Source organism: Zea mays, chromosome 1 (genome assembly GCF_902167145.1).
Source record: "Zea mays cultivar B73 chromosome 1, Zm-B73-REFERENCE-NAM-5.0, whole genome shotgun sequence".
Lineage (NCBI taxonomy): Eukaryota > Viridiplantae > Streptophyta > Magnoliopsida > Poales > Poaceae > Zea > Zea mays.
Window position 1 is genome coordinate 73,379,988 of NC_050096.1, and position 11,755 is coordinate 73,391,742.

An 11,755-nucleotide genomic window follows, 5' to 3' on the forward strand; every position below is an offset into this window, starting at 1 on the left:
TTGTAATGTTTCAATTCCCAATCCTAGAAATGATAATGATGATTTGCTTGCTAAGATTGAAGAATTGAACATTTCTCTGGCTAGCCTTAGAGATGAAAATGAAAAATTGCTTGCTAAGGCTAAAGATTTTGATGTTTGCAATGCTACCATTTCCGACCTTAGAAGTAAAAATGATATATTGCATGCTAAGGTTGTAGAATTAAAATCTTGCAAACCATCTACATCTACCGTTGAGCACACTTCTATTTGTACTAGATGTAGAGATATTGATATTAATGCTATTCATGATCACATGGCTTTAATTAAACAACAAAATGATCATATAGCAAAATTAGATGCTAAAATTGCCGAGCATGAACTTGAAAATGAAAAATTTAAATTTGCTCGTAGTATGCTTTATAGTGGGAGACGCCCTGGCATTAAGGATGGCATTGGCTTCCAAAAGGGGGACAATGTCAAACTTAATGCCCCTCCTAAGAAATTGTCTAATTTTGTTAAGGGCAAGGCTCCCATGCCTCAGGATAACGAGGGTTACATTTTGTACCCTCACGCTATCCTGAGAGCAAGATTAGGAGAATTCACTCTAGGAGGTCTCACTCTGGCCCTAACCATGCTTTTATGTATAAGGGTGAGACATCTAGTTCTAGGCAACCAACCCGTGCTAAGTTGCCTAAGAAGAAAACTCCTAGTGCATCAAATGATCATGACATTTCATTTAAAACTTTTGATGCATCTTATGTTTTGACTAACAAATCCGGCAAGGTAGTTGCCAAGTATGTTGGGGGCAAGCACAAGGGATCAAAGACTTGTGTTTGGGTACCCAAAGTTCTTGTGTCTAATGCCAAAGGACCCAAAACTATTTGGGTACCTAAAGTCAAGAACTAAAATTGTTTTGTAGGTTTATGCATCCGGGGGCTCAAGTTGGACCATCGATAGCGGGTGCACAAACCACATGACAGGGGAGAAGAAGATGTTCTCCTCCTACGAGAAAAACCAAGATCCCCAACGAGCTATCACATTCGGGGATGGAAATCAAGGTTTGGTCAAAGGATTGGGTAAAATTGCTATATCTCCTGACCATTCAATTTCCAATGTTTTTCTTGTAGATTCCTTAGATTACAATTTGCTTTCTGTTTCGCAATTATGTCAAATGGGCTACAACTGTCTTTTTACTGATGTAGGTGTCACTGTCTTTAGAAAAAGTGATGATTCAATATTATTTAAGGGTGTGTTAGAGGGTCAGCTATACTTGGTAGTGTAACACCCCAGGTGTTTATATTCTGCTCGACAACGAGTACGGATTTAAGCACGTGATATCAGTAAATAAGACGGACACTAAGGTCTAATTATTTTTGCCTATCGCGATTTTAATATCGCATCTGTTTCGTTTGTCGCGAGTGCGACATCGTTATTATTTTTATCTGTCCGGGCTCTTCCTGAATTTTCTTGCTGTTCGGAACATATTTGTTCTGAAAATCGGTGCGTCCGGTGATTATTTAAAATTCGTCGCTCGCGAATACGAATTCGGAAGCTCGACTCACTCGGATGATTTTTATCCCGGGCAAATTAATTCGAACTCGACGACTAAGGTTTTCGGTGCAAATAATTTTGTTCCCACTTGTCAACCGAGACAGCTCATCCGAGGATTTATAATTGAAATTTATTCGTCTAGTAAATTATCTGTCCTAAATTAAATCAAGCGCAGTCTAAATTTGTCGAAGCCGAAATTAATTTGATCCGGTCCGTGCGTTTCTTGTCTCGATCTAATTTTCTTCAAATAGAAATAATGGATACGAATTAATCTGACTCCGAAGTATTCATCAAATCCTGTCTAAATATTATTGTCTATCTTGTTCTGGTTTTACCTTTTATACATCTTTTAGATCTTAATGTCAGAACCTCAAAATATCTATATTTTGATTTTATTAAAAAAAAGAGAAAGAAGATTTTTTTCAAATCATCTTCTAGGATCGGCCTTATCTCATCTACGGCCATCCTTACGTAACCTCTCATCCATATCCAGAGCCTGCTCGATCTCTATCGCTTCACCTGATATTCCCCATCGTACTTGATGCAAGCACAGAGCTATCCCTAATCCGTTTCCACGTACACTCCTCACGGCTCGTCACCAAGCGTCGCTTCCATCTCTAGATTTTCTTTCTGCTGTGCCGTCACCGCTTCCCTCTTCAAAAATCTCATCACCCGTCGGCCTTATCCTGCCGCCGTCTTCATCTTCCTCGCTGCTGCGCTCGTGCCCACACGGAGCATCAGTTCTGGCGCAGCAGAAGCAGCCATCCTCGCCCAGGCTTTGCTCGGCCTCCTCTCCATCTCTCTGCGTCGGCCTCTCCTGCCTGCTGCTCGGTCCCAAGCTCCCTGTGCGCGCGGTACTCTTCCTTCCCATGTTACTGCGCGCTCTACCTTTCTTCCCATCTCCCTGCGCTCGCCGCGGCTCCCTGCTGCACTGCAGCTCGCCGCGCGGCTCTCATGGCGTGCTCCTCTCTGCCGAGCGGCTCTTCCCCACGATGCCGTCGAATCCCGTCTTCCTCTGCTCGCGCGGGCCGCGCCCCTGCTTCCCCTCCTTAGCCGAGCTCGCCGGCCGGCCGCTCGCCCCTGTGCCTTCGCTCAGCTCGCCATGGAGGTTGTCCGCCATGGTACTCTGCATCCCGAGCTCCCGTGCTCGCGCGGCTTCCTGCTCGTCGGTGCTTAGACTGAAGCTCGCCCGGCGCGCCCATCTCTCTGTCTCCCCAACGCTCGCCATCGTCTCCTGTCTGGTCGCGCCCTGCTCCGCCGTCGTGTTCTAGCCGCGCGTGCTCTGGTGGCCGTCGTGCTGATCGCCGGCTGAAACCCCTTTAGTGCCTGACACTGCATCTCCCTGGTGTTCGCCTCTGTTTTCCCCTGGCGCCGAGCCCCTCCACCCTGTCCTAGCAGCAAAAGCCCAGCCACTGCGCAAGCTACCTGCTCGATAGAATGTTCAGCCGCTCGTCAGATCTGCGCAGTCCCTGCACGATGTCGCAAAATCCGCTCGTTGTCGATGCCGCGCTTCGTGCATCGTGTGTTCGACGAAAATCTCCAGCATGTGGACAGCACACGCGTGAGCCGAGTTTGGTTTGGCCAGTTGTTCGGTTTGCGATTTACTCTTCCTGCGATTATAGTACTCTGATGGACCCTGTTTTGCTCTCGACCTCTCAGCACGTGGGTTACAGCATCAGGTACGATCCAGTGGTAAGAATTCGTCATGACGTCGTGTGGCTAGGAGATGGGAGGTAGGTCAGTCTTCGGGCAGATCCGATGGTGTAACAGCAAGGCTCGTACGACACTCGTCTGATGCTCGACAAGAAGCCTGATTCGGGGGTGGCTACCCCGTCTTCTTCGTCGTATGGGAGTCATCGTGCTTCCGACTATCTCGTCGAATTAGTCAGGGTAAGCCAATTTGTTAATCATGTTAGTGGATTGATGAATGGTCTGACTAGGTATATTAATCGTGATGATTTTGCAGTGAGTCGGATTGCTATTTCTGTTATTAGTTCGATGAAGGGAATTGTTAGATATACTAATTATATCGGTCCTATTGCCTTAGTATATATGTGTCGTGGTGGTAGGTATAATATTTATTAGGATGCCCGAGTCGTTTACGGTGATTTGGTCGATGTCGTGTAGTGAAAGATGTCTCAATAGGTCCCAGTGCTTGCGGGATTATAGGTGTTAAAAATGGGAAGTTTTATTAATATATATGATACACAGGTTAACCGGAAAATTAGTTTAGAAAGTTAATGAAAGTTCTTCTATCAAATTTTATAAGTATTAGGTGTCCAAGAATGGTAAAGTTAAAGTTATAAGTCGTTAGTGTGCTCTTTAAACTAGGTATAATATGCTGTCTGTGTTGGTCACTTTCATAATTGGAATGGATGTTGATTGCTACCTCGAATATTTAGTTAAGGCTGTAATTCAAGTTAATTAAGACACACGGTTTAGGGAGTTAATAAAAAGCTAGAAACAAAAATGACTCCACATGCGGATATTAATCATAATATCTTGTGAGATTAGTTTAAATCATATCTAGTTAGATTGTAAGAGCATGATTGTCGTAAGTAACAATATATCGATAATTAGTGTCCGCAATGCCTTGTCATTAAGTGGGTTATTCCTCTTTTGCGTAGCATCGTAATATCTTGTGTTATTCTTCCTTATATGCATTCATGTGCATTATGCAAATCATCTAGGTACGTTTATTGACTACGTGATGTGGAGAACCAAAGCGAAGTCGACCACAAGATGTCGTTGCGCGTGAGCTTCTCCACAAGATGATGCTGATGAACGAACCTGAAGATGGATACTCTGAAAGAGTGCCAAGACAAAGGATGATCGTCAAGTGGACGCCATCTAACAAACACTAACCTAGTGTTTATTCCAGGCAAGCCCCGGTGCATTCGCCACCTCCTTGTGTTTTAAAATCTTTATCACCTTGGTTGATGCATTAGGTGATAGGAGTTGTGTGTTAAACCGTTGATGCATTTTCTTCCTTGAAAATTGATTACCCTTCCTTGATACCCGTTTTGAAAAGAATTTTTTGATGCTTAGCCTTTCTCTAGAAAAACAAAATGTTTTGTTTTAAAACAAAAGGTGATGCTTCAAGTGGGATGGGATGTTTTCAAAAATAAAAACTTGATGGTGGATCCATCATGGCCATGATGGATTCAACATCGGAAAAGATGTACCTCTGCCAGGTACCAAACTTTGGGTTTAAATTATAAAGCTGAGACCGGGCGGGTGACTTGCACGAGAAAGGAGTCTCGATGTAGTGTCTTCGTCTGAGTCGTTTAAGGACCGTACCGATTGTTGGCCTGCTGATCTAGGACCCTTTATCTGGCCACATACCTCGTCATGGGTAAGCTTGAACCCGGCTATTCCAAACATGAAAAGACAATCGCGCACTGGGAGTGGAGAGATGGCGAGAGTGGCACGTACCCTCCTGACAAAGGACCGCCTAAAAGGGGTGGTGTGCTCTCGGGTGGCGCGGACCTGTTCATGTGGTGGAGGATCCGTGGGAATGGTAGACATGTGCAAAAGAGTTAAGAGAAGCATATGTCGTGTGGTTGGAGATCCCCAGCTGGGTATTAATCGATTCAGATCGCCGAACTTCTCGGATATGAAGACTGGATCTTCGACCCTCATCGTAGATAACAAGCGAAACAAAGGTTGGATTTTAAAAGAAAGCTAGTGTAGGACAAGTGAATGCTCTACATTAGGCAAATCTAGATTCAGAAAAAGTACTTAACTTATGATGTAAAATTTTGGCTTAAGGACCCACTTCTAGTAAGCTTTTCTGCAAATGAGTCTTTGATTCTTGATAAGCCATACCTTGAATCCCTCTAGCCAGCATACCCTTGAGAGTCTTTTCTTTAGTCGGGTAAGTCTTGCTGAGTAATTCCGTACTCAGTGTTTTATTCCCTGTTGTTTTTCAGGTTCTAACTTTGTGCTATTGTTGATGGTGTTAAGTGCCGGTGGGCTCGGCCTTCTTATAAGTCTAAGTAACTCTTCTATACTTCTTATTGAGGATGTTCACTTGAGCTAGCATATATTTTAAAACTATAAATAATTTATAATAGTTTAAAGTTATTTCTTTGAACCACTTCTGTAACCACTCCGATAAATATAATGTAAAACTTGATGTAACTTGTAAAATTTGGTAAAAAGATTTCCGCTGCAAAATGTTGGTGTGTGATTTGTGTTTACTTAATCTTGTGATCCTGGTTGTTCGTGGTTTATCCGGGGTCCCTGGGACACTCGGACAGATCCTGTTAAGTTATCTGGTGCATATGCATAGCCGTCTGAGGTCTTTGAGACAAGGGCAGGTGCATGTGGGCCCAATAACTTGGGAGGTTCTGCCACAGCTGGTATCGGAGCAGGATTAAGTATATACGGTCACATACGACTTTTCAAAACAAAAGTTTTGGTTTCGAAAAACCTATTTTCAACTAAACACATTGTTTGGCTTTGAAAAATAGTTTTGAAAAACTATAATGCTAGCGACATCCTCTATTAAGCCCTAAGTTAAGGACTATCAGGTGGCTTATTTAAAAACCACTAACCCACAACTGGGGGTATTGCATACATGTGTATTGTTATTTTTGAGGCCATTCAGTTTTGAATGGATCGACGCTCAAGGTAAGGTGAGATGTGAGAGCATGACCGAACAAACGTCGGTCTAGGGGAGTGCTTAATTGTGGCGCTTGATTATATACATGTTCCACATATGTATATATGAAGGCTACGATGTGGAGTATTTACTTTTCCGAGAATTCAGTACCCCATGGATGTGTATGGGTATACAGACATGAGAATACTGAGAAGTGTAATGTACTTGTAACGATGCACCTACGCTCAGGTAAGAAGGTGAGTTACCATAATGAGTTGCCCTATGGTTAAAGTGTGGCAACGGCGCCTATGTGTGGCTCGGCGCTTAATGAAGAGCTGGCCTCCATATAGCAATATATGGAGTATAAATTGTGATAAACTGTTATGTGTGACTTGCATCATTGGGAATTGGGCTGTGATGGATTTTTCTGCAGGTACACTAACCTCGAAAACGTATGTGTAGCTGACGACTAGCAAAATACTGTGAGAGTCGTAAGTATGCCACCGAGATAGAACGCTACTGCCACAGTATGTTGGCAAAATCAGTGAGGACGTATAGGACGAGCATGCATCCTAATTGTTGCATCATGTTTGCCACCTATACACCCAAAATGCTTCTCTCATCTTTATTCTAGTAACCATTGATTGTAGATAATGTGGTGTAAGGCTGAATTATGAACTTCGATGAAATAGGTGTCCTCCATTCTTTAGGTAATCTATTAAGGTCTTATATGGTGTTTGCTTTTGTGCTTGATGTGTCGATAGAAGGTTAGTGACTTGTTTGCCTAAACCCAGAATTAGGCCATGTTCTTATTTAGTGAACCATGACCCAAAACTTAAATTTTTCCGTTATCACTTCAGGACCAAACACATAAAAATAAATGCCTAGATAATTTCTTTGTTGGACCTAAAGTGTACCCAGCTTAAAACAAAAATTTCGAGTCATGTCTCCATCCTAAACCATGTCCTTGTTCGGTTGGTGCAAGCTGATGTACCTTATCCAGTTTGCCTGTTTTTAAGGACCGCCATGTTACTTTATCAACCTAACCTAGGAAAGACATGTCGGACCATTTTCTTGTATTTGATGCCTTTGGTTTCCCCATACCTATCGAAGGCATACCAATTTAATCCTTGACCTTGTGATCTCTATGATGGGCACAGAAATATGCTTGGGGCTGAATTAACAGTCTCCCATCGTACTCCCTCCTCAATTTATTTTTGGTTATGGCCGTGCCTTATTCATTTCATCGGGCCATGATCTATTGGCTCTCTACTTGTAGCCATTTTGACAGGTAGAGTCTCTTTGTACATTGTCACCCTTGCCCAATTCAATTGTGTCGCGTGAGATTTCTTATTGGTTATGTCTGATAATGGTGTTATGACTAAAACCTGTGGTGCCGTGACGAAACCGAGGGCCTTCTGTGTGTGCGCACATGGTTGCGCTACTCGGCACACGCTAGTATCACAGTTAGTAGTCATAATCCATTATGAGATTATATCAATATGTTATCTTTCATAGACCTCCTCCTTGAAACAATTTCTATGTTGTTTGTGAAGTGGTCAAGCAACATCTGTCATCTCCGGTGGATCAAAAGGGCATACCACTTTCATGTGTGGTCTTATTTCTTTTGATCTTGGTAGTGACTACTCATGCAAGTTCCCTTTACGTCCTTTGTGTAAAGGTGAAGCCTTGGAGCTTTTTAGTGTCGAGAGACAACTGATTAGCTCTCAAAATGGAGATTGGATTTTCCCTGCTGTTGAGATGCAGGAGTTTATTCATTCGCTCTCCTATTTAATCCATGTATTTCCTAACTAAGTGGGTAGTTCATCTCGCATGAAGAAACGGATGAACAACCTGACCAAATGGATTTCTACCCAAATGCATGACCTTTTGCTTGCAAATGTGAGCTCTCGACCGTTGGCTTACCGATGGTACTGAGAGGACTTGCTCAATGTCAAAAGTAGTTCAACAAGTTGGTTTTACTAACTTGTAACTGCTTTGTGAACAAAGGTTGAGTTTAGAGATCGTTTTATCGATTTGCCTGGGCTCATCTTGGTTCAACCCATCTTAAGGAAGTACTTTCAAAAATCAAGATTAAGTCGGTCGATAACCACCTAATTATCGCTCTAGTCATGCCTTGAATGTCTCTCGTATGCTTTTCCAGCATGTGTGATCAAGTCGAGCCATGATCAGTGCTGGATAAAATGGACTGGTTGTAAAGTCCGTATCTATAGATCCCTCCGCTGGTGATTCTCTCGAATCTATACCATCTTTCGTGGACTTGAATTCTCGGGTTAGCCATATGTTAACCGCGACAGTATTCGACATCCACCCCTGTCCCCTGTGCTATGAACTTATCGTAACCACTTGTTGGTAAACCTCTTTCTTTGTGTTTTACCTAAGAGGTTGCAACTGATTCTGTTTGGGTAAAGTCGTATATCTACCGCTTGCTCAACAGACTCAGATAGTACAGTGTCATCAGAAAAAGCAAACTGCACACATGGAACCTTATGTGTTCACCTGGCAGAGATCATCTCTATTGTTGGAAATCTCCAAATTAGCTTAAGGCGATACATGTTATGTCCACTAGAGAAACAACATCCTGAGACACTTGCCTTCGCTCAGAACTGCCTTATAATATCGCTGATATGTACATGGGTTACATGCTTCTCTACTCTTGAAAGTCTTTCGCTCCGAATCTCGGGACGAGATTCTTTTAAGGGGGGAGGGCTGTAACACCCCAGGTGTTTATATTCTGCTCGACAACGAGTACGGATTTAAGCACGTGATATCAGTAAATAAGACGGGCACTAAGGTCTAATTATTTTTGCCTATCGCGATTTTAATATCGCATCTGTTTCGTTTGTCGCGAGTGCGACATCGTTATTATTTTTATCTGTCCGGGCTCTTCCTGAATTTTCTTGCTGTTCGGAACATATTTGTTCTGAAAATCGGTGCGTCCGGTGATTATTTAAAATTCGTCGCTCGCGAATACGAATTCGGAAGCTCGACTCACTCGGATGATTTTTATCCTGGGCAAATTAATTCGAACTCGACGACTAAGGTTTTCGGTGCAAATAATTTTGTTCCCACTTGTCAACCGAGACAGCTCATTCGAGGATTTATAATTGAAATTTATTCGTTTATCTGTCCTAAATTAAATCAAGCGCAGTCTAAATTTGTCGAAGCCGAAATTAATTTGATCCGGTCCGTGCGTTTCTTGTCTCGATCTAATTTTCTTCAAATAGAAATAATGGATACGAATTAATCTGACTCCGAAGTATTCATCAAATCCTGTCTAAATATTATTGTCTATCTTGTTCTGGTTCTACCTTTTATACATCTTTTAGATCTTAATGTCAGAACCTCAAAATATCTATATTTTGATTTTATTAAAAAAAGAGAAAGAAGATTTTTTTTCAAATCATCTTCTAGGATCGGCCTTATCTCATCTACGGCCATCCTTACGTAACCTCTCATCCATATCCAGAGCCTGCTCGATCTCTATCGCTTCACCTGATATTCCCCATCGTACTTGATGCAAGCACAGAGCTATCCCTAATCCGTTTCCACGTACACTCCTCACGGCTCGTCACCAAGCGTCGCTTCCATCTCTAGATTTTCTTTCTGCTGTGCCGTCACCGCTTCCCTCTTCAAAAATCTCATCACCCGTCGGCCTTATCCTGCCGCCGTCTTCATCTTCCTCGCTGCTGCGCTCGTGCCCACACGGAGCATCAGTTCTGGCGCAGCAGAAGCAGCCATCCTCGCCCAGGCTTTGCTCGGCCTCCTCTCCATCTCTCTGCGTCGGCCTCTCCTGCCTGCTGCTCGGTCCCAAGCTCCCTGTGCGCGCGGTACTCTTCCTTCCCATGTTACTGCGCGCTCTACCTTTCTTCCCATCTCCCTGCGCTCGCCGCGGCTCCCTGCTGCACTGCAGCTCGCCGCGCGGCTCTCATGGCGTGCTCCTCTCTGCCGAGCGGCTCTTCCCCACGATGCCGTCGAATCCCGTCTTCCTCTGCTCGCGCGGGCCGCGCCCCTGCTTCCCCTCCCTAGCCGAGCTCGCCGGCCGGCCGCTCGCCCCTGTGCCTTCGCTCAGCTCGCCATGGAGGTTGTCCGCCATGGTACTCTGCATCCCGAGCTCCCGTGCTCGCGCGGCTTCCTGCTCGTCGGTTCTTAGACTGAAGCTCGCCCGGCGCGCCCATCTCTCTGTCTCCCCAACGCTCGCCATCGTCTCCTGTCTGGTCGCGCCCTGCTCCGCCGTCGTGTTCTAGCCGCGCGTGCTCTGGTGGCCGTCGTGCTGATCGCCGGCTGAAACCCCTTTAGTGCCTGACACTGCATCTCCCTGGTGTTCGCCTCTGTTTTCCCCTGGCGCCGAGCCCCTCCATCCTGTCCTAGCAGCAAAAGCCCAGCCACTGCGCAAGCTACCTGCTCGATAGAATGTTCAGCCGCTCGTCAGATCTGCGCAGTCCCTGCACGATGTCGCAAAATCCGCTCGTTGTCGATGCCGCGCTTCGTGCATCGTGTGTTCGACGAAAATCTCCAGCATGTGGACAGCACACGCGTGAGCCGAGTTTGGTTTGGCCAGTTGTTCGGTTTGCGATTTACTCTTCCTGCGATTATAGTACTCTGATGGACCCTGTTTTGCTCTCGACCTCTCAGCACGTGGGTTACAGCATCAGGTACAATCCAGTGGTAAGAATTCGTCATGACGTTGTGTGGCTAGGAGATGGGAGGTAGGTCAGTGTTGAGCACCAAAATGAGGTGCGGACGGTCCGGCCCTGAGGCCGGACGGTCCGCGGTCCGGACGGTCCGCGCCTGTGGGCCGGACGGTCCGCGCACGCGCAGAATAGATTAGAGTTCCGAGTTTTGTGCTATGTTTGTTAGCTATATCCGCGGAATTAGCTCGGAATCCGGTCGTGTAAAGGGTCCAGCCCCCCTCCTCTATAAAAAGAGAGGCCTACGGCCGATTTGTAATCATCAACAATCGAATAAATACAACTTTTATTCGCATTTTATCCTAGGAGTAATTCTAGTCTAGTTTAGGTTTAGCCTCCCAATCCCCAAATTCTTCGTCTCTCTTCGGCTCTACGTCGATTAGAGGAGTCTAGGTCGGCCGGCCCGAGCCTAGACACCACCTAGGATCTCTCCTCCCCGACGGGGTCCCTCCCGGGAGCGAGATCCAGGCGCCGCCGGCGACTTCCGCCGCCTCTGCGTACGCGCGGACCGTCCGGCCCCAGGGCGCGGACCGTCCGGCCGTCAGGCAGAGAAGCCCTAGCCGCGCACCAGGCCGCGGACCGTCCGGCCCCAGGCCGCGGACAGTCCGCCCCTGCGCAGAGAGTACCACCGCGCCTCGCACCAGGCCGCGGACCGTCCGGCCCCGCGCGCGGACCGTCCGCCCCTGTGTAGAGAGCACCGCCGCCGGTTCTTCTTGAGTATTTGGCGCTCCGAAAAGGCGTCAACATACTTTTTGGCGACTCCGCTGGGACGACATATCTAAGCTTATCAAATCGGCCCTCAATGGCCGGTTCAAGGGATAGCTCTGATATTTCTCCAAGCAACATCATAGAGCCGACTTGGGAAACCTTGCCGGCTGACGAGCAGCTCCAGTTTGAGGAGCACCAG

The 11,755-nt window shown here is 45.8% G+C and overlaps 2 protein-coding genes across 2 annotated transcripts; both read left to right on the plus strand.

Moving 5' to 3' along the window:
- Positions 1–2,232: 2,232 nt before the first annotated feature.
- On the plus strand, positions 2,233–3,498 carry LOC100384367 (uncharacterized). The gene has a single exon (NM_001176913.2). It carries the CDS (start codon positions 2,400–2,402, stop codon positions 2,799–2,801), a length of 402 nt encoding a protein of 133 aa, NP_001170384.1. The 5' UTR covers positions 2,233–2,399; the 3' UTR covers positions 2,802–3,498.
- A 6,011-nt stretch (positions 3,499–9,509) lies between these two features.
- LOC103636343 (uncharacterized) lies at positions 9,510–10,943 on the plus strand. Its single transcript, XM_008658706.4, has one exon. It carries the CDS (start codon positions 10,003–10,005, stop codon positions 10,402–10,404), a length of 402 nt encoding a protein of 133 aa, XP_008656928.1. The 5' UTR covers positions 9,510–10,002; the 3' UTR covers positions 10,405–10,943.
- Positions 10,944–11,755: the final 812 nt, after the last annotated feature.